The 24807-nt window shown below is 53.2% G+C and overlaps 2 protein-coding genes across 4 annotated transcripts in view; both read left to right on the top strand.

Moving 5' to 3' along the window:
• UHRF1 (ubiquitin like with PHD and ring finger domains 1) overlaps positions 1-11419 on the top strand; it is a 30263-nt gene extending 18844 nt beyond the window's left edge. For both annotated transcript variants that reach the window (XM_032465851.1, XM_032465852.1), the window contains exons 10-17: positions 121-225; positions 1030-1136; positions 3118-3280; positions 3362-3499; positions 4819-4972; positions 5050-5207; positions 6938-7036; positions 9986-11419. In XM_032465851.1, coding sequence (XP_032321742.1) covers positions 121-225; positions 1030-1136; positions 3118-3280; positions 3362-3499; positions 4819-4972; positions 5050-5207; positions 6938-7036; positions 9986-10132 — 1071 coding nt within the window. In that variant the 3' untranslated portion in view covers positions 10133-11419. The remainder of the gene's footprint in view (positions 1-120; positions 226-1029; positions 1137-3117; positions 3281-3361; positions 3500-4818; positions 4973-5049; positions 5208-6937; positions 7037-9985) is intronic.
• A 5468-nt stretch (positions 11420-16887) lies between these two features.
• Positions 16888-24807, top strand: part of KDM4B (lysine demethylase 4B) — a 122415-nt gene continuing 114495 nt past the window's right edge. Inside the window, exon 1 of one of the 2 annotated variants that reach the window (XM_032465847.1) lies at positions 16888-17028. The gene's annotated coding sequence lies outside the window, so the exon portion shown is untranslated. The remainder of the gene's footprint in view (positions 17029-24807) is intronic. The other variant, XM_032465846.1, reaches the window with a different exon arrangement.

Below are 24807 nucleotides of genomic sequence, written 5' to 3'. Positions count from 1 at the left end.
AGGCCGGATGCATCTGGTGGGAAGTCAGCACTGGCTCCGAAGGCAGGAATAAGGAGGGCTCGGGCTCTTCCGTTGCGGCCGGTCCAGGAGGTACCATGTGTTTCTCGGTGGCTTTCGCAGGTCAGTGAGTCGGGGGTCCATCGACCTCACGTGGCAGGCATCCACGGCCGGAGCAACGACGGGGCGTACTCTCTGGTCCTGGCTGGGGGCTATGAGGATGACGTGGTGAGTGTGGGGAGGTGGTTTCGTTTTTGTTTAATTGTGGCAGACAACACTTAACATAAAGCTTACCATCTTAACTATTCCAAGTGCACAGCTCAGTGGCATCAAGGACGTTCACGTGGTCGTGCAACCATCCCCACCGTCCATTCTCAGGGCTCTTCCATCTTTCAAACTGAAACCGTGTCCCCGTTAAATACTGACGCCTCATCCCCCACCCCCCATCCTACTTTGTGTCTCTGGATTTGATGTATAAGTGAAATCATATATTTGTCTTTTTCTGTCTGTCTGATTTATTTCGCTCAGTGTCATGTTCTCATGTTGTAGGGAGTGTCAGAACTCCTTCCCTTTGAAAACTGAATCATAGCCAGTGTATGGACGGGACCACATTTTGTTTTCCCATTCATCCCTTAGCGGATACTTCCATTGTTTTGGCATTCTAGCTACTGTGCATAATGCTGCTGTGAACATGGTTATAAAAAACAAACTAACAAACAAACAAAACCTCTTTGAACCCCTGTTTTCAGTTCTTTTTTGGTATAAACCCAGGAGTGGGATTGTTGGATTATGATGTGATTCTGTTTTTAACTTTTTGAGGAACCTCCACACCGTTTTCCACCGTGGCTGCACCATTTCACATTCCCACTGGCCGTGCACAGGGTTCCAGGTTCTCCATATTCTCCGCATCGCTTGTTATTTTCTGTTTCTTTGACAGTTGATGTCCTGATGGGGGTGTGTGTATGTGTGTTTTCACTGGCGTGTGTCCTCTCCCTTATGGAGGGTTCAGCCTGCCCTTTGTGTCTGTTTCAGGACCACGGGAATTCGTTCACGTACACAGGCAGCGGTGGACGAGATCTTTCCGGCAACAAGAGGACTGCAGAACAGTCTTGTGATCAAAAACTCACCAACACCAACAGGTTTGCAGAATCTGGTGTTCTAATTTCCTCAGTGTCACACGTCTGCCTTATCCTCCAGCACCTACTCAGGGGAAGGGATCGGTCCCATTGCAGGGGTGTCATCTGCAGGAAGTTAGAGTCCCATGAAGAGTGTGGTGGGACGTAGGGGTGATGGACATCAGCTCTTTCCTGCTCTGTCCACTAAACACTCATGAGTCAGGTGCATTAAAGCAAACTTCCCCCTAAAAGGCCAGATAATAAATATTTTTGGCTTTGCAGGTGGCATGGTCTCTGTTGCAGCCCCTCAGCTCTGCCGTTCTAGCACAAAGCACCTGCAGAGCACATGTGAGAGAGTGTGCACGACACTGTTGGCAATAAAACTTTATTTGCAAAACCAAGAGGTGGGCAGGCATTTGCTGAGCACTGATTACAGAATGGGATAAAGCAGAAAAAGTATAAAGCCCAAAGGAAAAGACAGATCTGATGAGCTAAATATTATAAATTACAGCATTAAAACCCCTAAGTAAAGTGGGAAAAAAAGGGCAAATAACTATCTTGGGGAAAAGTCTGCCACTAACATGACACCTGATGGTTATGTCCTTATATGTAAAAAGCTGGTGCAAATCAATAAGAAAAACTAATAGGACAACAGCAAAGTATGTGCATATCATACAGCAAAGAAAAGCAAAGCTCCAAAGACCATGAAACTGTTCTATTTTAGTGATCAAAGAAATACACATGGAAGCAACGATGAGATACTATTTATTTACCATGTGATGTTGGCCCCAGATGCTAAAATGTTGAGAAATGCCAAGGCGTAGACTAGCGTTCCACTATTGGTAGAAACACAAATTAATACCATCTTTCTAGAAAGCTCTTTGCCTGTGTGTATGAAGAGCCTTGGGAGTGTTCTTACTCACGACCCTGTAACTCTCCTTTGCAAGTGTGTTTATGAGACTCGGGGAGATGTTATGTGTGGGGATAGTCATCATGCCGTTATCCAAAACAGCCAAATATCAATAACTAACTATCTGTTTTAAAAATGATGGAAGGGTTTGTTTTTGTACTTTTGTCTAGTGGAATATTTAAATTTCAGTGGCTATTAAAAAAAAAATCCCATTTTTGGAGATCTAATGGTGTGAGGAACTGCTTGGAAGCTAACATCATGTTCTAAAATCTGGACATGAGACTCTTAAGAAATCTGGTTTTTAACAAGCGCTGTCCGCGCAGGAGGACAGCTGCGTAGCTGCCGCTCCTCCTGCTCGCCCGGTGAGACGGCCTCATTGCATCAGACACTGAGCTGACCTCTGGTCCACTTGACCCAGGCCTCTGTGCCCTTTGTCGAGACAGACCTGCCGGCCCAGCCCATGTTTGTGCGCCTCCTCAGGGTTTTTTTGTTGTTTGGGTTTTTTTTTTTTATATAAGGGGAGTGTAATAGGTTTATTTATTTTTAAAGGAGGCACTGGGGTTGAACCCAGGACCTCATGCATGCTAAGCACGTGTTCTACCACTGAGCTACACCCTCCCTGCTCCTCATTTTCCCTGATGGCATTTTCCCCACGTCTTGTTAGTGTCCTGTGGCTCCAGTAACAAAATACCACAAACTGGGGTGGTTTAAAGCAACAGGAATTTATTCTTGCCTAAGTCTGGAGGCCCAGAGTCTGAAATCAGGGTGTCGCAGGGCCATGCTCTGTCTGAAACCTCTAGGGGTGGGCCCTTCCTGGATGTCCCTTGGCTTGTAGATGCAACACTCCAGCCTCTGTGCTGGCACCTTCTCGGGCCCTGCCCCCGTGTCCGTCTCAGTTTCCCTTTTCTTAGAAGGACAGCAGTCATTGGATTTAGAGCCCCCCTAATCCACCGTGACTGCCTCTGAATCTGACTCCATCCGCAAGCACCCTCTTCCCAAAGAAGGTCCCAGTCATGGGGTCTAGAGGCGGAGACTCAGCCCTGTGTCGCGGGGATGCAGTCCCACCCACAGTGCTGGGCCTGGCTCTCCCTGCAGGGCGCTGGCTCTGAACTGCAGTGCTCCCATCAACGACCGCAAAGGGGCCGAGGCCAAGGACTGGAGGGCGGGGAAGCCGGTCCGGGTGGTGCGCAACGTCAAGGGCCGCAAGCACAGCAAGTACGCCCCAGCCGAGGGCAACCGGTACGACGGCATCTACAAGGTTAGCAGCCCCCATCCCCCCTCGCCCGCCCACCCCCCAGGCCCCCAGATCCCCAGGTCACTGTTGGCCACACTCCTGCAGGTGGTGCGGTACTGGCCCGAGAAGGGGAAGTCCGGCTTCCTGGTGTGGCGCTTCCTCCTGCGCAGGGATGATGTCGAGCCTGGACCCTGGACCAAGGAGGGCAAGGACCGGATCAAGAAGCTGGGGCTGACCATGCAGGTGCGTCCTTGCCGGCCGCGCGGCTCCCCCGGCCCAGCCAGCAGATCGTGGCTGGAGCCAGCCCTGGGCCTGCCTTCTCGACACCTGCTTGGGGTTTTCCTGTCTTGAAAAATTTCCAGGCTCCGGGCAGGTGGCACCTTGCTGGCCGTACCATCCACATTTTTAGTCAGTGAATACCAGGGAGTGGCAGCTCATCTTTGCATCTGTGGTTTTAGAGCTGAGAGCCACTTTCTTATCAGAGCCGCGTTAGAGGAGCTTATCTGAAATCTGGAGTCCACTGTCCTCTCTCGGCCAGTCCCCCTCCCTTTCTCTCCCGTCTCTCTCCCCTCTCTGCTCCTCACCCCTCCCGCTCCAAAAACAGCAGAAACAAACCAATAAAACTGGTCTAGATATAGACTACAGGGAGGTCTAAAAGTGAACATAAGGTGGCAGGATCTCCCGGGGCAGTCACTCACTGCCGAGAGCTACGGAATCCTCCATCTCCCAGAGTTCCCCCAGTGCATGCGGAGTGCGGCTCTTTTGCACCATAATTATGGTGTTTGCTGTTCATTTTGGTGAGCTGCTCTATAGTGATAAGTCGTGGTGGGACTATTTAAGGAATCTTAATTGCTGTTGAGAGTCACATCGCACCTACCCCCTGGGGAGGGCCACAGCCAGTTGTCTTTCGAACCCATTGTTGGTCCTACAAGGAATTTCAGAAGCCGAGGAACTGGGGAGAGAACCAGCCACGGGTCGTGGGGACTGTCAGTGTTTGGTGGGAAAAGGGTTTTTATTTAGGACTTAAGTCTTCATTGCAAGTTAGTGTTGGTAGAAAAGCTTGAAGGTTTCCTGAGGAGAAACACTGGAGAGTTAGATGGGATTGTAGGTGCCTTGGAAATGGGGTTCTAATCAGGTCATGCCTGTTGGGATGTTGAGGAGCCCAGGATCCATCAAAATCTGGTTGGCGAGCCAAGGCCTGGGGCCAGTTGTTGGTCAGTGAAGTTTTCTGGGGGCCCAGCCATGGCCACTCATTCCCACAGGGGCTGGGCCTGCTTTTGTCCCCACAGAGCCCGAAATTTTTAGTGCCTGGCCTCTGGCTGGAGAAGTTTGCCTACTTCTCCCAGAAATAGAAAAGACAATAAGAGCATCTTACTTGCTGGCTCTGACACGGAGCATCCGATGTGTGTCATCTCATGCCGGGCAGGCTGACCATCTGCTTTCCCGCGGGGGTCCAGCTTTGAGTCTGGAGGCTCTGAGCCGAGGCTGAGTGAGGCCGGAGCCTAGGTCTCTGGGGCCAGGCGGGGGCCGGGGAGGGTGACGTCCTGTCTTCTCCCCCGTAGTACCCAGAAGGCTACCTGGAGGCCCTTGCCCGGAGGCAGAAGGAAAAGGAGAACAACAAGAAGGCGGCCCCGGAGGAGGAGGAGGAGGAGGTGGAGGAGGAGGAGGAAGGCTTCACGTCCCCCAGGAAGGGCAAGCGGAAGAGCAAGTCAGCCGGTGGGTGTCTCCTCGAGCTGGGGGGCCGTCCTCGCCGGGACCCCCACCCCCACCCTTACCCGCTCCGCTCTTCCCAGGAGGCAGCCGGGCCAGCAGCGGGTCCTTGCGAGAGACGCCCAAGAAGACCAGGGTGGAGCCCTACAGCCTCACCAGCCAGCAGAGCAGCCTCATCAAGGAGGACAAGAGCAACACGAAGCTGTGGACCGAGATCCTGAAGTCGCTCAAGGACGGGCCGGTGAGCCCCCGCCCCACCGGGCCACCTCCTTTCTGGGGTGACAGACCTGACCCTCTGCGCTCAGAGTGCGCAGCTCAGGGCACGAAGCACGTGTGCACTGTTCTGTGCCATCTGTCCCCAGAGCATTCCATCTTCCCAAACTGAAACTCCGTCCCCGCCTCCACCATCTACTTTTCTCTTTTCGAGTCTGATTCCTCTAGGGACCTCCTGTGAGTGGGATCACACAGTATTTGCCCTTCTGTGACTGGCTTATTTCACTGAACGCCATGTCCTCAGAGTATGTGCATGTTGTAGCAGGTGTCAGAATCTCCTTCTTTTTTAAAGCTTAGCGATACTCCACCACGTGGATGGACGACGTTTGTTCATTTGTCATCTGTCAGTGGACACTTGGGTTGCTTCCACCCTTTGGCTGCTATGAATGGTGCTGCTCTGAACACAGGGGTGCAGTTATCTCTTTGTGACCCCACTTTCAGTTCTCTTGGGTATCAACCCAGAACTGGGATTGCTGGGTCACAGGGTCATTCTGGGTTCAAATCTTTGAGGAACTGCCAAACCAGGGGTGTCTTTTTCAACACTCCTGCCTTAGTGGGGTGAGTGACGTTGATGGGTCCCTGCAGGTGAGTGGCTTGGTGTTCTCTGGCCGCTGCCCCTGCCTGGTGGGGACCAGCTCTCCTGGGCTCACTGTCAAGGTCAAACCCAAACTGTATGAGCTGTGGACAAGGTGTCTGTCACTGCTAAAGTCCTTCTGGACTTTACCTCCTGATCACCCCATTGCAGGGCTTCTGCCCTTATGTGTATCTCTGCCTCGAGTACCTTCCCCCACAGCCCTCCGGGCTCAGTCTTCCTCCTGCATGAAATCACCGTGGCTGCCCTAACAAGTGAGCCTTTAGGGGCTAAAATCCAGGTGTGAGCAGGGCTGGTCCCTCCTGAGTCTTCGGGGAGAATCAGGTCCTGCCTTTTCCAGCTTCTAGAGGCGCCCTATCCCTGGCTCGCGGCCCCTCCCTCCATCCTCACCGCCAGCAGCGCAGCATCTCATCTCCCATCTCTGACTCTGACCTCCTGCCTCCCTCTGATAAGGACTCTGTGAGGACACTGGGTCCCCCAGGTGGCCCAGGGTCACCCCCATCCCAGGGGCCTTAACTGAATCCCACTTGCAGAGTTCCCCCTTCCCCATGAGGTGAGGCATTCACAGGTCCCAGGGTTTGGACGAGGGTGTCTTGGGAGGCTGGTTCTCGTCCCCACGTCCTTTTGTTCTGTTAATGGGCCACCTCCCCCGTGGAACCCTCTGGCCGCCTGCCTTCTGGGGCAGCCGCTCCCTGGCTCGCTGCTGTCTCGCCCCCAGCGCTGCGGCGACGTTGGTCTTTCGCTTGCTTGCTCTTTGACCTTCCGCACTGAGCCCCGCGCTCCACAAGGGCGGTCTTTCTCTGTCTCATCCAGCGCTGGACCCTGGGGACTGAGTGGCAGGCAGGCGGCACTGTTGCGGGGCTGAGCTCCGCGCCCGAGAGACTCGCTGATAGAGCGCGGTCCTAAACTGGACCCTGGCTGCGCTCCACCGGCGCCAGGGCCTAAGATGGGGTCACAGCCGCTCCTGCCTCCTGGGGTGGGGGTGGGAGGATGAAACTCAGGCCCTGGGTGGGGGCTGAGCAGGGGATCTGGGGATTCCAGCCTGGCTGTTCATTCCAGGGAACTGAGCCTTTGCTGATCTCACGCACCCTCTCCTCTGGTTCCAGAAATTCCTGAGTAAAGTGGAAGAAACGTTCCTGTGTATTTGCTGCCAGGAGCTGGTGTTCCGCCCTATCACGACCATATGTCAGCATAACGTGTGCAAGGTGAGGGGCGCAGCCCGGGGGTGGGGCGGGCGGTCCTGGGAAGGGGCTCTGCCTCTGCCGCTGCTGTGGGTCCTCCTGCCCCTGGCCCTCCGAGGGGCCCAGGGTCTGTTTTTGGGCGGCCTCGTCTACAGTTGCCTCCCAGCCTTTATCACAGGCTCCCATAACCCCACTCCCCTCCCTCCCTGTTCTCTGGAATCGACCACAAACTTCATGCCCAGCCCCTGCCCTGAACTTCCAGCCACACCAGCCCTCTGCTGTGCTCTCAACAGGCTAGTGCCTGCCTTCTTTGGGGGCCGCTTGCTGGCCCTCCCTTCCCTCTGGAATGCTTGCCCCAACCTCTTATATATGCGTGAGCCCAGGTGAGAGAAAATGGCTGTTATCCTGACCTGGGATCTGATCACAATAAATGAAGCAGACTGTGGGCTGGGCTGGAGAGGTGTGAGGCGTTTATCCCCTAGAGGAGCAGGGAGGTGGGCTTCCTGGTGGAGGTGGCAATTAACCTGCTCCCTGAGGGGGGCCTTGGGGCAGCCTACCAGGCAGGCAGAATGGCATGTGCAGAAGCCTGGATGGGTGGGCACCTTGGGTGATGGAGCTGGAACAGTATGATTACATCTGATGCTTTTGAAAGTGGGATTGGGAGGGTCTCAGACTGGGCCAGATGAGGTCTGCCCCTGAGTGGTGCCGATGGGGGCCGGATCATTCTGTTGTGGGGGTGCCCTGGACGCTGAGGTTCTGAGCAGCGAGCGTCCTTGGCCCCACATACTTGGTCCCGGGGGTCCCTCCAGTTGGGAAGCGCGTCTGGGTGCGTGATTTCTTTCTGGTCTTCTGGCCAGAGTCGGTCAGTAGGAACTTACGGGTAGGCAGGCAGGCCATTTAGAAGGGACTGTGCCTGCCTCCCAGTCACCCTGGGTCTCTGAGCTGTTCTCTCCTTGGGGCTGTCTCAGTCCAGGATGTCAGGCCAGTTGTCAGACCAGAGAACATGAAGACCTGGGTGGCCACGGTCAGGCCCTTCACTCTAGTGCCATGTGGTCTGACCGAGGCCTGTGTGTCTGGGAGAGATGCCCCTGCATGCCTGAGGCTGTGTGGGGTCCGAGGGGGGGCCCAGACATGGCGGAGCGGGGTGAGGGCATGTCAGCGGTCTGGGTTTAACTTCCCCTCTGCCCTTTCTGGCCTTGAGACCTTGGGAAGCCACATAGCCATGCTAAGCCCTGTGGCCCCAGTGGAAGGGGGCATCACGGCACCTTTCTGGCCGGTGTCTGGCTCCAGGCGACTGCTGAGGCACCCCAGGCTGGTGGAAGCAGAGCTGCGGGGCGCACAGGAAGTCAGGCCCGCGGGCTCTGGATGTGGGCCAGGTGGCCCAGGGAGCCACTCGTACCTGTCGCTGGGGCGCTGATGCTGTGCTGGAGGGAGAGGCCACTGGCACGAGCGCGTCTGTGCCGCCTGTCCTCACGCCTGCTGTGCCCGCTCCGACAGGCTCAGTGTCGGGCTGTGGGGAAACGGCTTTGGCCCTCCACCCTGATGTCCCAGCACTCGATCTTGTTTTTACTCTGTGAGAGTATTTTTATTGTGGTAAGATCCACAGCATACGGTTTACTGTTCTGTTTGTAAAAATGCAGCTCAGGGGCATTAAGCACATTCACACTGCTGTGCAACCATCCCCACCACCATCTCCAGAACTTAGAACTTCCATGTTCCCAAACTGAAACTCTGTCCCCATGAAACACTGACTCCCCATCCCCTCCCCCAGCCCCGGCCCCACCGTCTACTTCCTGTCTGTGGATTTGACTCCTGCAGGGACCTCCTGTGAGTGGACTCAGACAGTATTTGTCCTTCTGTGTCTGACTTCTCTCCCTGAGTGTCATGTTCAGGGTTCATCTGCGTTGTAGCGTGTATCGGAATCCCCTTCCTTTGGAAGGCTCAGTCACCTTGCAGCCTGTGGGTGGACCCCACTGTGCTTACCCGTCATCTGTGGGTGGCCTCTTGGGGCGTTTCCTCCCACCTTTTGCCCATTGTCAATCAGGCAGCTGTCCAGAGCCTGATTTGGAACCTGAATCTTGGTGTGTTGTGCAGAGAGAACTACCTTTTGTCTCTGGAATCAAGCTATAGACTTTATATTGGAAAAAGAATGCAGGAGTTTTTAAAAACAGGAAATAGAAGCTGCAGCCCAGTGGCGGCGGTGGCAACGTGCTGTGGCATCAGCAGGTGTTCGCCGACTTGGCGTTGTCTCTCGCAGGTCTCCTGGCGCCGTCTTTCAGATGTGCTCACGTGTGCAGGTGCCCGCGACCTGTGTGCGTTGTTTCCGGCCGTGTGGCTGGCGTCTTCCCTGCTGCTCTGGCTGGGGAGTCGGCTCTCCTGGGCCGTCCACCTTGAAGCTTTGAAGCTCTGTCTCCACCTGGCTCTCTTCCCCCGGCATTACTCAGTTGAGAACCAGGTTTGAACCCAGAATCTAGCTCAGCATCAGAACTCCCTCCTGCCTTTCCCCCATCTTGTCATGGACACATCTGTACAGAGCATCTAAGCTTGGTGCCGGGAGAGCCAGCTAGACAGCCCCTGATCGCAGGGCACACCTGGCCTATCACACACAAGTACCTTAGTCCACAGGGTGATTCCAGAAGGCAGACAGGGTGCAGTGAGAGGAGTGGCTGCGGCGGGGCCATCTGATATTCCAGGGGTGCCGGGGAAGGGTCCTCTGAGCAGGGAACTTGAGCCAAAGCATGAGTGACAAGAGCCAGGGGACAGACCTGTCGGGTGTTGTGACCTGCAAGTGTGGACGCCTAGCGGCCAGGATCAGACGGGGCAGCTGGGCTGGGGATGGGCAGCGAGTGGTCAAAAGGAAGACTGAGGGTCAGAAGGGACCTCTGGACCCCGTGAGCAGTCAGGCATCACGCCCGACTCCGTCCTGGGGGCAGTGTGGGGCAGGAGCGCTTACCACCGGCCCGCTTTCTGCAGGATTGCCTGGACAGATCCTTCAAGGCCCAGGTGTTCAGCTGCCCGGCCTGCCGCTATGACCTGGGCCGGAGCTATGCCATGCAGGTGAACCAGCCGCTGCAGGCGGCCCTCAACGCGCTCTTCCCGGGCTACGGCAACGGACGGTGATGCTCAAGCACTTCTCGCCGGGCGTTTTTAAAAAAATGTATCAGAGGGGTCTTTGGCCCCCGTTTTGTTTTTAGTGGGCTTAACTTAAACATGTAGTTTTTCTTCCACTCCCTAAAAAGCCTCGTCTTCCCGGTTTTGTTTTGTTTTGTTTTGTTTTAATCTATAAATTTTCAGGAATTTGTATTATGCCTCAAAGGAAGAAACTTGGACTTCTCAGTGTTTTTATCTTGGTTTTATAAAAAGTACAAAGCCTGCAATTTTATCAGCCAAAAAGGAAAACAAAGAACTCACATTTTTTTCTTCTGAGGATGGAATTAGAAACGACTTGGCGTGAAGGCTGCTGAAGTTGCCAGCGTCAAGGTCTTAGACGTTCCTGCCCCGCTGCTGCCTAGAACAATCTTCCCAAGGTTGGTGGGTTTGGCCCCGAAGGTGAAATTTCGTCGCCTAGAACCCAGCAAGGTGGTATCTGGCGGTGGCCCTGGGGGTGGTGTGGCCCCGCCAGGAAACTGGAAAAGCAGAGAAGGCCAGTCGGGACCCAGTTGGAACTCCCCTCCAAGCCATCCCCCGGTGCTCTGCTCCTGCGTCCCGGTCCCTACCGAGCGCACAGGCCCCCGGCCGCCCGGGCTGAGAGTCGGGGCCACACCGAAGCTACCTCCACTAGACTCTCTGCTCCTCCATCTGGACGCCACGGAAGCAAACGCATGGGGCCACATTCAAGTGCCTTTGGTTCCTCCTTACTTTTCAGACGCGGGGCTCTTTTTCTTAGCACTGAATCGTCGACAATGCCAACCAGATTCTAAAACTGTGGTCCGCCAGCGCCTCCCTGGGGGCCCCGGGGGTGTGAGTGGGGACCGTCTGAGTTTTGTCGATCCTTGAAATTGAATTTTCAACCCACCAATTGGGAATTACAAGAGGGACTTTTTTTTTTTAATAAACACTTTTTTGAAATGAATTTTTTTTGTAGTTACTGTATATGTACCAAGAAATCTAATAACTTAGGGTTTGGTTGTATTTTTGAGGGGGGGAGTTTTGTATTTTTTGGAATTTGTTAATTTTCTTAACTTTACCAAAGTTTGCAGCTTATACCTCAACAGAACAGGGATATTTTAAATCACACAACTGCAGGCAGACAGGAACAATACTGTTTTAAAGGTGTCTCTTTCCCCTCGTTCTTAGGTTGTTAATGTATTAGGAAGAAACCGCAAAATCCTGTGTAGGCTTTTTCTAAGAAGTTCAATATTTTCTGTCCAGATTTTAGATTCTCAGAATAAATGCCTTTTACAGATGGATTTGGTTGTGTCTTCTATTTGCAAATCGCTCTGTAACCTACTGTATTACTACTAGTAGGCTGCTGCTGCTACTGGCCGTTTCTACAGCTATTCATTCATTTTCTCTTCACAAAAACTGTAGGAAACAGGCTAGGCAGGTAGCATCATCCCCGGTTTGCAGATGAGAAAACTGAGGCCCAAGAGGTCACAGTGACATGCGGGGGGTCTAACCTTTGTCCTTTCCCAGGGTCAGCGACCTACAGCAGAGGGGCCGAACCGGACCTTCCAGCTTGGAACCAGAGGTCACTGTCACCAAGGTGGGCGGCACTGTCCCCATTAACATTTGAAAAAAGTCAGGCTGTGGTGGTCCCCCACCGGGAGACCGGCTCTGCCACCAGTGGGCACCAGCAGCCTGTCTCATCATCCAGGGAGCTGCTTGACCCTGGGGGGCTCTCTGCAGGGGGGTGGAGATGGGGGTACATGGGGGTATGGGGACTGATGACCTGAAATGCTATTTCCAGTAGCAGTCAGAGGCCAAGGATGAGGCAAGTTGGAAAATCAACTCCAGGGAAGGTAATCATGCTGAATTCTGCAAATGCAATTCTTTACCCCTGGTTACTGGTTCCTTTTATTGATGGTTAGGTAATGATGTGGGCAGATCTGATTTAATAAACAACAAAGTTCAGTGTGTTTTGGACCTTCAGATGTGTCAGGTGTATCCTTGAAAACATTATGCTAAGGGGAAGAGGGCAGTCACAAAGGATCATATATTATGTGACCTCATGAAATGCCACACACAGGTATCTCTAGGGACAAAGATCAGTAATGCTTAGGACTGGGGAGGGGGAGGGAAGTGAGCTAAAGGGTGCAGGGTTCCTTTTGGGGGCGATGAAAACGTTTGAAATTTGGTGGTGGTTGGTGATTGTACACTTCGGGGGAATTGTACAATAGACAAACTATACCTCAAAAAAAAAATACTGAGTTTGAACATGGAATAAAAATGGGGATAATTGCATAGATGCCCAGCTATGAGGAGCAATCTCCATAAATGTCCCCAGGCGGGCCCTACGCAGGGGCAGGACACATGAGGGGTCTTCATTGTTGAGATAGTGGAGTTTAACTTTTCACATAAAAGTTAAGAGTGATGTCATTGTTAAACATTAGCCAAACCCAGAAAAATATGTGTATGTGACCCTGTTATGCAGAAATAATCACAATGTAACTATATTAATTTCCTGGTAGACTTGGTAGCTTTTTTAATAACACTTATTGAGATACATTGCACATGCTATGACACCCATTTAAAGTATACAGTTCGGGACGGGAGGGTATATAGCTCAGGGGTGGAGTGAGTGTTTAGCATGCACAAAGTGCTGGGTTCAATCTCCAATACCTCCATCAAAAAGAGATGGAAATTATATAAAAGATACATGAAAAGGTGTACAGTTCAGTGGTTTTTACTACATTAACACAGTTGTGCAATCATCAATTATCTAGTTCCAGAATTTAATCATCTCCAAAATAAGCCTGGTCCCCATTAGTAGTCACTTCTCACCTCTCCTTCAGCCCCTGGCAGCCATTCATCCACTTTCTGTCTCTGGATTTGCCTGTTCCTAGCCGTTTCATATAAATAAATTCATATAGCACATGGTCTTTTGTGTCTGGTTCTCTAACTGATCATGAAGCTTTCAAGGTTCATCCATGTTGTAGGGAGTGTCAGTTCTTCACTCCTTTTCTTGGCTGAGTAATATTCCACAGGGTGGATGGACTACCTTTTCAAACCTACCTGGTTGATTTTTTTTTAACATAAAACTTTTTTCCTCCTCTCCCTCCACCCCATGTTATAAAATGGACCCATAATCCCTTTAGAACATCTGGAGGCTGGAAAGAAAAAGCCAAAACATATAATCCTGTCCCCCAGAGGAGCAACATTTTCAGGCTTTATTTGTACATGTGTGTTGATACTGCAGTATTCAACCTCAGAACAACCCTGTGATAGAGGTTTTATTTATTTTTATTTATTGTGTATAATCAGTTTATAGTGTGTCAATTTCTGGTATGTAGTATCATGTTTCAGTCATACACATTCATATATTCCTTTTCACATTTTTCATTATAGGTTACTACAAGATACTTAATATAGTTCTTTGTGCTGTACAGTAGATTTTTGTTGTTTATTTTATATACAGTAGTTAGTATATCTGCAAATTTCAAACTCCCAATTTATCCCTTCCCACCCTGGTAACTGTAAGTTTGTTTTGTATATGAGTCTTTCTATCTTGTAAGTAAGTTCCTTTGTGTCTTTTTAGATTAAACATCTAAGTGATATCATATGGTATCTTTTTTTCTCGTTCTGGCTTCACTTAGAATGACGATCTCCAGGCCCATCCATGTTGCAGCAAATGCCATTATTTTATTCTTTTTTTCTGGCTGAGTAATACATATCTCACAACTTCTTTACTGTGATAGAGTTTTGACTCAGCCATTTGCAGTTGAGAAACTGAGGCATTAGACACACCCAGTGGCTTAACTTGAGGACATGCCAAAGCCAGGGTAAATCTACATTTATGTACACTTTTCCATATGTTTACTTCATATGCAAATTTAAAGAACATTAGGATAGTGGTGTCTTTACTGTCCTGGGCCTGTTTTTCTTCAGTTCATTTATGGGGTAGTTGCTTTGTCTACCATCTTGGTAAACAACCACCTGAGCTGCGGGCCGGTATACGTATATTTACATGTCTGTGCTCATAAAAGTGAATATATTGCACTTGTGTATCTAGCCATGTATGCTTGGCGTGAGATGGAATATTAGAATCCTTCTCCCAAATATATTTCTAAAAATTTTATTTTTAGGTACTTTTCCCTCCCTTACTCTCTTATGCATCAGACTAGCCCATCAGCGGGAGCTGGAGGGAAGTTTTTGTCAAGCAGGGGACGTTTCTCAGCTCCACACCTTGCCCATCCCGGGAAGGTGAAGGCCAGTTAGAAATGAGCCGGCCTTGGGTCATCTGAAGGCCAGTGCCAGAGGTCCTCCTGGCCTTATTTAGGGAGAGATGCCGGTGATTCCCAGCCCCAGCCCTTTGTGAAGTCTGCACCTGTCTGCAGAGACTTGAAAACTAGGACGATTAAGGGAGTTTTTCCCAAGAGAATTTGTCCATGTGAAAGTTCTGAGAGTGTGTCCTTCCTGCTTTGCATAGGACACCTTTTAATTAAATGACAGTGATTATAATTTTTCTCTCCTTTTTTTTCCCCTCTTTAAAATTTTCATTTTCTTATTTTGCTGGGGGGAGGTAATCAGGTTGATTGATTGATTTTTAATGGAGGTATTGGGGACTGAACCCTGGACCTCTTCTGTGCGTGCTAGGCACACACTGTACCAGGCCCTCCCCCTAGTTTTGTTTTCTGACATTTTATTATGAAGATTTTCAAACAGAAACGTTGAAAGAACTGTATGGTGAACCCTTATATATCCTTACCGTCTGGATTCTACAATTGTTAAGTTTCTTACAGCCAGCATTTAAAAAAGTCCCCCACTAAGCAAACTTGGAAAGCTGACAACCTATTTAGGTCCCCCAGTTAAAAAAATCCCCCCCCCCATAGTCTGTGAAATCCAAATACCTGGAATTCACTGTTTTACAGGGTAAACTAGGGAGTAGGAAAAAAAGGCTCGGGGTGGGAAGATCCTTCATGATTGCACTCCTAACGCTGCATTCCTGCTCCCAGATTACATTTTGTCTTTCCCACTGGTCAGGGAGTTCCTTGGGAGCAGATGCTGTTTCCTATTTTTTAAGTTAAATTTTAATTGCACGAGGACTATCTGAATATGGCCCATGAGGATGTAAAACAGCCTAGAACAAATTCAAGTCTTTACCAACTACCCTTTTTACCAACGTGGATCTCTCCCCCATCACCTCAGAGATTTAGCTTTCTCCGTTTGGGGATTGCCACAGGTGCGAGCTCTTAGAAACCACACCACATCTGGTGCTGTGTGTTCAGTTCCATACATATTGTTCAGAATTCTGGAGCATTCTGGAGTTCTCCACGTGACTTGTAGGGGATCATTCCATAACAGTACATGTAGATCCACCTCCTTTGTAATTGCTACATAGTTAAAAGTATTCTAGAGTATCCCGCTGCTACAAGCTACTAATCTAATCTATCCATGGATATTCAGAGCAAAATATTGGACACAATTGTGTACAGCAGCTCCGGAGACTTTCTCCTGCAGGTAACCTCCAGGAACAGCACATGTACAGTGTAGATACACTTACCACGTCGTTAGAAAACGTCCAATGGCCCGATTTACACACTTGCCCTCGAATTGGGTGTGTGCCCACCCTACTGCCTGAAGTGCAGTGTGGCGGGCAATTAATAATCTTGTTGTTGATAATGGTAAACCTTAATTAAATGCTCACTTGGAGAAGTCACAGGGGCAAACGCTTTATGGACCTCCTCCCACTTGATTCCTGCAAACTTTCCAGGAGAGGGGCAGACAATGAGGGGTTGTATCATCGTCAAATTCATTTCACGGGGAAACTGAGGCCCAGCGAGGTTACTTTCCTGGAGGCCAACCACAGTGAGGCGTGTGGGCCCAGCTGAGCTTCGAACCTATGTCAGGAGGCACCAACTCCTCGCCTCCCTTACGTTTTACGGAACTCGGAGGTCACCTAACTTTATCCGAAAGAACTTATGCCTTTGCAAAGTTTTGTCGATTGTGATGGAAATGAACTTGTTTTTTGGGGGTCGGAGGGGAGGCAGGGATGCTTGCTGCTTGATTTTAATTTCTTTTTTTTTTTTTTTTAACATTTTTTATTGATTTATAATCATTTTACAATGTTGTGTCAAATTCCAGTGTGCTTGATTTTAATTTCTTCAGTTCTCAGTCCTCCTCATTTGCAAATTAAGTTGCGTTGGAAACCTATTTCCTAACACTGGACTTCGCAAATTGGAGAACGCTGCGCCCCAATTCCGGCTCTGGGTCTCGAACCCCTTCTTCGCTCCTCCCCGGCGCGATGCTGAAGTTGTGCTGGGTCTCACGTACTCAGAAGCCGCCTGATAACCGGGGCGGGGCCCGGGCCGTGATTGGCACCCGCCCCAGCCAGTCCACTCCTGGGGCTGACCCCGTGAGCCAATAGTCTCTTGCCCCCGTGCGGTCGTTGGGCGGTCCCCGAGGCGCCCTTGTCAATCCGAGACCCAGCGCCGTCGGGTTGGTGAGGCCTCTTGGCTGGCGTGCGCAGCCTGCAATGAGAACTGAGCCGGTCACCGGGCACGTGGGTGGGTACCGGCGTGTCCCGGCCGGCCGGCCAATGGCGAGGCGAGGCCGTCCCCTGCGCCCGCCCAATCGAGGAGCGCGGGGGGCGGGCCGTGCGGTGTTGATGGGGCTGGCGGAGGGGAGGGGCGGAGCTGTCAGCGGCAGCCAATGGGTGCACGGGCGTGGGCTCGGGGGCCAATGGCAGCCGGGGTGGGGCTGGCGCGCAGCCTTATAAGCCCCGCCCGGGGCGCTCGAGGAGGGCTCGGCCGCCAGCGACCGAGCGGGGCCCGGCCCGAGCGGGGCCTCGGGGTGCGACGCCGAGGGCGCGAGAGCGCGCGCCGCTGCTTCGGACCGGGCCGCGCGCGCCGCCTCAGGTGAGCCCGCGGGGAGACGGCTGCCGCGTCCGAGCGCGGGCCCCGCCGCCGCTGCCGCCGCCGCCGCCGCCGCCCCCGCGCCGCACCCGGGGCTTCGGGCGGCGGGCGCCCGGGACTCGAGGCCCAGGCCTCTGGCGCGGCCTGCTCGGGCCGCGGCCGCAGCGCTTTGTCCCGGCCCGCGAGGCGGTTGGGGGCGTTAACCGCCCGGCCCCGGGCTCCCGCCGGGCCTCGGGCGGGGGCGGCGCGGCCGGACAATGGCGGGGCCGGGGGCGGGAGGCGGGGGCGGCCTGCCCGGGCCAGGGGCGCGCGGGGGCTGGGTCGGGGCGTCCCCGCCGGCCCCGCACAAAAGATGACAGCGTGGGTGGCCCGGCCCGGCTGGCCCTGCCTGGCGGGGCCCTCCTCTTCTACTGTTCATAACAATCCTAATAATTAAAAAAAATAATAGAGAGAGAGCTGCCAGGCCCTGGATGAAACCCGCCTGCATTTTCGGCCCTTTGGGCACCGGTGGGGTTAACGGGGCGCTTCCCAGTGGTGTCCCCCGAAATGTCCATCATTGCATCCCCCCTGCTCCAGTCAACCTGCCTGGCCGTCTCGGCTTCCAAACTCTCCCCCAATTTCCCTGAGTCCCCCTAAAATAATCATGCAGTCTGGATTTTTTATTTTAAAAAATGTATCCAGTTGCTATGCACATCTCAGCCTCCAGACGCGTACCCCCGTACCTTCCCCTCCATCTGATCGCCATCTCGAAACCCCCCTTCTCTGTAGAAATAAATCGTGGAGTTGCTCCCGCAGAGCCCCCTGGGACTGTCCCATCGGACCTCGTGGGAGCTAGGGGACAGATTCATTCTGAAAGGGACCTGCCCCAGATCTATAAGGGCCTGGGTCTCCACCCAGTGGGCGCAATGACACCAGGTGGAAGGGGGTGCAGGTCCACTGGGCCACGGTGGAGGGTTTTACAGGGGATTTTTTCCCCCTGGGGGCGAGGGAGACCTGGACTGCACCTTAGTGTGTCCCATCTGTTTGGTTGGAGGAGGATGGTTTTGTTTTAATAATTCAGGTGCACCTGGGGAACTGTTTCCTGAGTTATGAAACTAGTGAGAAGGTGGTTCTGTTCAGTGGAGCCCAACGATCCCGTAATATGCAAAGACTGCCTTTTTCCATGTGTTTCTGTCAGTGGTAGTTACTCCGCCAGCTCCTTTGAGTCCCAGTGGGTGCTGGCACTGTCTTAGGGTCTGAGGATACCTGCCCCACCCCTCTTCCTCCACAGCCATTTGTGTGGCTGTCCCATGGCTGGAGAAAGCCCCTAAAATGGGCTCATTACATGATTCCTGTGGGCTTTCCTTGCTGCCGTGCAAGGGCTGATGATTCCCTTAATTCTCAAATAATAGCTGCCTTATGAGGCATTGGGGTTTGTCAACTCACTGGTCAGCCTTTTCTCGCCACTCTTGCAAAAGCAGTGGGCAGCCCCTGTCATCTTTGCCGTTTGCTTTTTGAAACCCTGAAGGACTGAGTGTAGAAAGTCTGAAGTCAACTTGTGATTATCTGGGTGGAGGGTTTCTGAAACTCGCTGGCCCTCTTTCCGTGTTTCTGATTGGATGCTTTGCAAATCTCGATGCTCCCCATTTGTGCCGGGGGCACCGCCACGGTCAGATTGCCCTGCCCTGGGGGAGGTCACCACTGGGAGCAGAGCGGAGGTGCAGTTGCATAAATGCTCCCAGGTTTTGCAGTGATTCTAGCAGATACCGGGTCACGCGCCGCATATGCATGTGTGCATGTGCACGTGTACCCTTGTGTGTGTGTGTGTGTGTGTGTGTGTGTGTGGTTGTTGAGAGGAAATGTATGCAGGTCTTAGTAGCAATTGATCTTACATTTTCTAATCCTTGGCACTTTGGGGAGTGGGCTACTAAGGAGATGTTAAATACTAGAGCTTAAATGTATGATTGGTCATGCACGACCCCGCCCCGCCTTTGTTGTATTTTTCTATCTTCTAGAAAAGACCCTTCCCCTGTCCCTCTGGAGCACTGGGGCCCTCCATGCCCCCTCCCACCCTGGCCGCTCAGCTATACTTGACCCCTTATTTCTCCGCCTCCTCCGCGGGTTTCTGGTCCCTGCTCTCCTGTGCCCCGCCTCTTCCCCTGCGGGCTGGTGCCTCAGCCCTGGGGAGCCCATCTGTTCCTTGGTTCCATCTGACACTCACCTGGCCTGGGAACGCGGGGTTTTGAGCCCTGGGGCATGTTGTGGGGAGTCCCTAACTTCAGGGGGCTTTGGGTCTAGTGGGGGAAGGGGAGAGATGGGTGTCCCGAGGTGTGGGCACGGTGGTGTGGAGCCCACAGCCCTCGGGGGCCCGGCTCAGGGAGTGGACAGGACTGGCTGAGAGTGGTGACCGAGGCGTGGGCAGACTCAGCTCTCTTCCTGGCATCTGGAAGTCTGGTGGCCAGGTTCAGGGCTGTATGACCTTGGGCCAGTCACTTGCTGAAGAACAAAGCCAAGGAAGGGGGGTGGTGTTACTAAACCTTCCCAAGCCTGCTGGGCAGGGGTGGGCGGAGAAGAGAAAATGAAATGCTGGCAGACTACACAACCGCCAGGGCCCTGCAGAGCCGTGAGGTCAGGAGCCAGCCTCTCCATCAGCGGTGGCGTGGCAGCGGGACTCCTGGCTGTGCTCCAAAGACCTGCCCCCAGGCTGCTCGGTTGGGCCTCCCCGCCCCGGCTCTTACCCTTGCCCCTCCCTGGTGCCTCCGCTTCTGGCTGAGGACACTGGACGGCAGAGGAGGGGGCTGCATCTGACCCTAGATTCCATTCTGACCAGTGTTCTTGGCGGTGGCCCTGGACTCCTGTCCTCTCCGTTCCCCACAGTCTGAAAGGCCTGGGTTCAAATACCTTGTCTGGGGCAGGTCCCTTCATGATTCTGGGCCTCCCTTTCCTTGTCTGTAAAATGGGTATAATAAGAGCCACCCTCCGTCATTGAGGGGATCAAAGGGGATGGAAATCACTGAAGTGCTTCAGGTGGTTCCAGGGTGCCCTGTTCCCAGGGCTGACTTGTTCCTGCTGGGAAGCTACCTGCCTCTGGCCGGGCCCCTCCTGGCTCTGTCCCCTCCACATTCAGGGCTGGGTCTTTCTCTAGGGGTGGCTGTCCCAGGCAGGTTAGGGTGTTGAGCAGCATCCCTGGCCCCACCCCCTTGATGCCGGGAGCATCTCCCCCAGCTGTGACAACTGTAGTGTCCCCAGTCATCGCCCACTATCCCCTGAGGTGTGATGGTTGCCCCCAGGTGACACTCTCTTACTTCACCTTTATCCCCACAGCAGCCTGATATTTGGCCATGACCCTGATCTACCTCAAGTTCCGGGTTCCTTTGTCCCCTTCCTCCCCGCCCCCCATTGAAAAGGGAGGGGCTTGTATTTGCAAACTGTGTCCGGCCTGACTGTCCAGGTCCTTCTGACTCTGCCTGTCCCCTGGAGGAGAGGGGCTTGCCTGCAGACACACCCACTAAAGGCCGGCCAGGCGTGGGGTCTTCCCCAGCCCCCGCAGGGTCCCCATCCAGGCTTTGACACCTTCCTGGGATCTGAAAGTGTGGTGGGCAGGTGTGGGGCCGTGTGACCTTGGCCTGTCAGTTGGCTTTAAGAATCCTCTTCAAGTCGACTCCGAGGTGACTCATTCCTGGGATCTTCACCTCCTCCAGAACAATGATGTCCCCTTCATGCGACTGCTAATATGCTAGCTGCCGCGCGTTTACACAATAAAGTCAGTTTACAGTGCTTAAACAAGTTTTGTACCATCTCAAGACTAAGGCCTGAGCAGATCCATGACTCGGTTTTGTGGCTGGCTGGATGGTTTCTGAGTTCACTCCCTCCTTTGACTTGGCCTGTGCTCGGAGCAGCTCATTGGTTTGATAAGGCGTACGGGCTAGTCTGTCACTTTTCACTCCTGCTCCCTCAGGGGGCTTTTAAAAAACGGTCTTCCTTTGCTCATGACCTTCCAGTGGCTTCCCAGTATCCTTGGGAAAAGTTGCAGATCCTTCCCGTGGCCGTGGCCTCCCTGTTTTGTCCTCTGAGGCACTCTCCCCTCCCCCTGCCCTACCTCTCCCTCCTTCTGTTCCTGCTCCTTTCAGTTGAAACCATTTTACCTGCCTACTCATCCCCATCTCAGGGCCTTTGCACATGCTGTTCTCTCTGCCAGAATGCCTTCAGGTTCCCTACCCAGTTGTCTGCTTGTCATTCAGGTCTTGGCTCAGAGAGGCCATCCCTGACCATGTTGCTAAATTCACCCTTCCATCCACCCTCTCTACCCACCTTGCCTTTTCTTCTGCGTTCTTCACTACCAGAAATGTATATTAATCTGTTTATGTATTTATTGTCTGTCTCATCCACTAGGGCAGAAGCTTTTCCTATAAAGGCTTTAGAGAGTAACTGTTTTTGGCTTCGCACGCCAGAGGGTCTCTGTCCCAACCACTCTGCTCTGCTGTTGTAATACAGAAGTACAGAAACAAACGAGTGTGCCTGTGTTCCGATAAAACTTTATTTATGGGCGCAGAAATGTAAATTTCACATACTGATGAACTATCTTCCTTCTTTTGATTTTTTTTTTCCCCACGCAACCATTACAAACCGTCAAAACGATTTTGAGCTTGTGGGACATACAAAAACAGGTGGCCAGCTGGATTTGACCTGTGGGGCATAGTTTGGGGACACCCACCCTGGAGTACAAGGTCCCCACTGTGGGAATGACGTCTGTGTTGGTTGATGCGTGTATCCCAGCACCTGGGGCAGTTCCTGCACCCAGTGGTTGTTCAGTAAGCATTCACGTGGTGAATGAATAAACTTTCATCTTTCCTACCTGAAAGCATGTAGAATCATACTCTTTTATTTTAAAAAACAGGTCTTGGGTTGTTTTGAGGAAATTTCAAGTGCAGGGAATAGAAGAAAATGTTATGATCCCAAACACCAAAACAATCTGAAAACTGAGAAGAAAAAAGTCAGTGTCAACAGGGGCAGATGCTTCACGGTTGGCGATGCCCAACCTTTCGTGACTCCCTCTTTGTGTCACACCCCGCCAGGCATCAGGAGATTGGGAGGGAGTGTTCTGGGGCCAAAGAGTCTGTTTTGACCCAGCAGAAGCTGAGGTTTCAAAGGAAGACACTATTTCCTAATCGTTGTGTTTTGTAAGTGTCCACCCCATCCTCTTTACCAATACCAGAGCCCCTCAGGAGGGACTGCGTCACCCTGGGAGGAGCTTTCTGCATCCACCCAGCCGCTGGCCTGCACGGGAACCTCATGACAGGGTGGCTTCCGTGGATGTGAGAGTCGAGCTTGCAGGGCGAGTGGACTGTGGGACGGCCTGTGTGGCGTTGGGGATGCTGCCGGCAGCCTGTCCTTGGCCTTGCTTCCCCGATGTGACTTTTGGGAGGGGAGACTGATGAGTGGTTTCCGAGTCCAGCAGATCTTTAGCGTCTTAGGTTTGGGTCTGTCCCAGGAACGTTCTGACTTGTCAGGGAAGCATCCTGTTAATTTATGGTCCTGCCTGCTCCGGCTGATTGAAGTAAACAATCTGGAGAGTGTTACTCAGAGCTTCGTGGCTTTCCAAAGTGACTGTCCTTTTTCTTTCTTTCTTTCTTTTTGGTATGTTCCTGTCTTTCTCTGCCTCTCATCTCTCCCTTCCTTCTTCCTTCCTTCCCCATTTTTCCTTTCTCATCCCACCTCCATGGCTTCTGTGGGCTTGAGGGCACTGATGAAAAGTTTGCATTGCCGCCTTTGCCCCATGGGCGGCCCAGGGCTCTGGCAGTGGTCGTTGGAGCCGTGAAGAGCTCTGGGCCTCGAGTGTTTGTTCAGCGGACAAATAATAAGACGCAGAAGGTGAAGCCCCAAGAGCTGTCGCACCCCAGTGGGTCCCTGGGTGCAGAGTAGAACCGTAGCTAATGTCAGTTTGGCCCCGGGTGCCGGCACTAGAGATCACGGTTCCTTTTCTCACACAAGTCTGCCCGGCCAGCCATGAAGAGGTGACCTGGGGGCGGGCTCGCAGGACATGTCCCAGACCCACTTCTGTCCCATGTTTGTGGTGGGACCCAAGCGATGGCACCTTCTGGGCAGGTTGGGCAGAGGTGGGCTGGCTTTGGTGGTTTTGTGGCTGCTTGCCCCGGTCTTGGGGAAGAGAACACGGAGAGAGGTGATTTGTGGAAGATGAGCTGGCAGTGGATTGAGAATTGCGCTTTGTGCACGGATCCTGGAGGCCTCCTTTGAGCTGGAGCCAGCCCTGAGGCCGCCAGCAGGTGCAGTGACAGCCGGCAACAGGGACATGCCGGGGGTCCCCTGCACCACAAGTCAGGTGGAGAGGGGCTGCGTGCTCGGCTGGAGTGCGGGACCCCGGCTGGGTTGCCGGACTGGCTGCTCTTCCCTCCTCTCTCCTTGAAAACCCCATCCATTGGAAAAGTCGGCCTGCGCAGGCGGGCTCCCTGTCTCGGGTCGGGAATTGCGTGGATCTGATTCTCTTGGTCACGAGTCTGGAGAGAGCGTCTCCATCTCACAGGCGAGTGAAGCCCCTGGGATTTAAAGTCCTGATTCACGGCTTCATTCCAGCTCCTTCCTGCAAGGAAGAGGAGGGAGTCAGTGGAGAAAGTGCGTTCTCTGACACCCTTTTGGGAAAGAAGGCGCCTTGTTTCTCTGCCTCTGGGGCGCAGAGTGTGGAAGCCATAGGGTGGTCCTGGCTGCCTGGGCCTGGCCGAGCTGAGCCTGTTCTGACCTGGAGGCTAAGGGGCAGAGTCCTCATTGGCAGGTGGGCGCGGTCAGCTCCAGGCTGACCAGGGTAGGGAGCGTGGGCAGAGTGGCCTCTGCGGATGCCCAAGCTGTGCCGTCCGCCAGCCTGAGGCAAAGATACAAAATCGAAAACCAAGGCAGGCTTTCACGAGGCTCTTAGCCTGGTAGTCAGTGGCTTGTAGTCGCCACTGGGCCTGGCTTTACAGCCCTGGTTTGTCAAGCATGTCTGCTGTTACCCAGCTGGGAGTGATAGTCACTGTGCAGCCTGGGTGTGTGTGACCAGGCGCCCAGGGGTCTAGGGAGCCGTGTCTCCTGCCCGCGGGGCTCACGGGCCACGGTGGAGCACGGAGCAGGGCTCCTGAGAGCAGCAGGGACGGCAGGGGCCGGGGGAGCAGAACCACCGAGACAGAGGCAAACCCAGCTTATGGGTGCCCAGGGCCGGGCAGTGCTTACTGGCTCAGGTGGTGGCCAGAAGGCGACAGAACTGTTGTCACGGGTGAGGTGAGCAGCAGGCAGAGGAAGGGGGATATTTACAGGGGACACTCGGAGCCCTGGCCTGGGAGACCCACCCGGAGGAGGCAAGGGAAGCCAGGGGAAGCCCCCACCTGTGTCTTGGGCATCTTTGGGCACCTTCCCCCGCCACACCTGGCTCCGAGGGGTTAAGGGGAGTGGGCAGCAGCTCTGCCGTCGAGGAGCGTAGCGTCTGGTCAGCAAGGAAAGACCGGACTTGTTGAAGTTGCGGGGGAGCCACGGGCAGCTGCCTAGCGATTGGCTGTGGTCAGACCCCGGGTTTCCTAGGGCAGCCCCTCTTAGAACACTTCTGTCCTGCCTTTTAAGAGTATATTTTTAATTGAAATATTTACACCATAAAATTTATCCTTTTCAAGGGGACAATTCAGTGGTTTTTAGAACATTTACCGAGTCATGCAACTAGCACCTCTGAAAATTCCAGACCATTTCCATCACCCCAAAAGGAGGCCCCATAACGTGTTAAACAGTCACTCCCCATCCCCCCGCCTCCTCGGCAACCACGAG

The sequence above is a fragment of the Camelus ferus genome, chromosome 22, assembly GCF_009834535.1.
Source record: "Camelus ferus isolate YT-003-E chromosome 22, BCGSAC_Cfer_1.0, whole genome shotgun sequence".
Taxonomy (NCBI): Eukaryota; Metazoa; Chordata; class Mammalia; order Artiodactyla; family Camelidae; genus Camelus; species Camelus ferus.
This window is presented reverse-complemented; position numbering and strand designations above follow the sequence as displayed.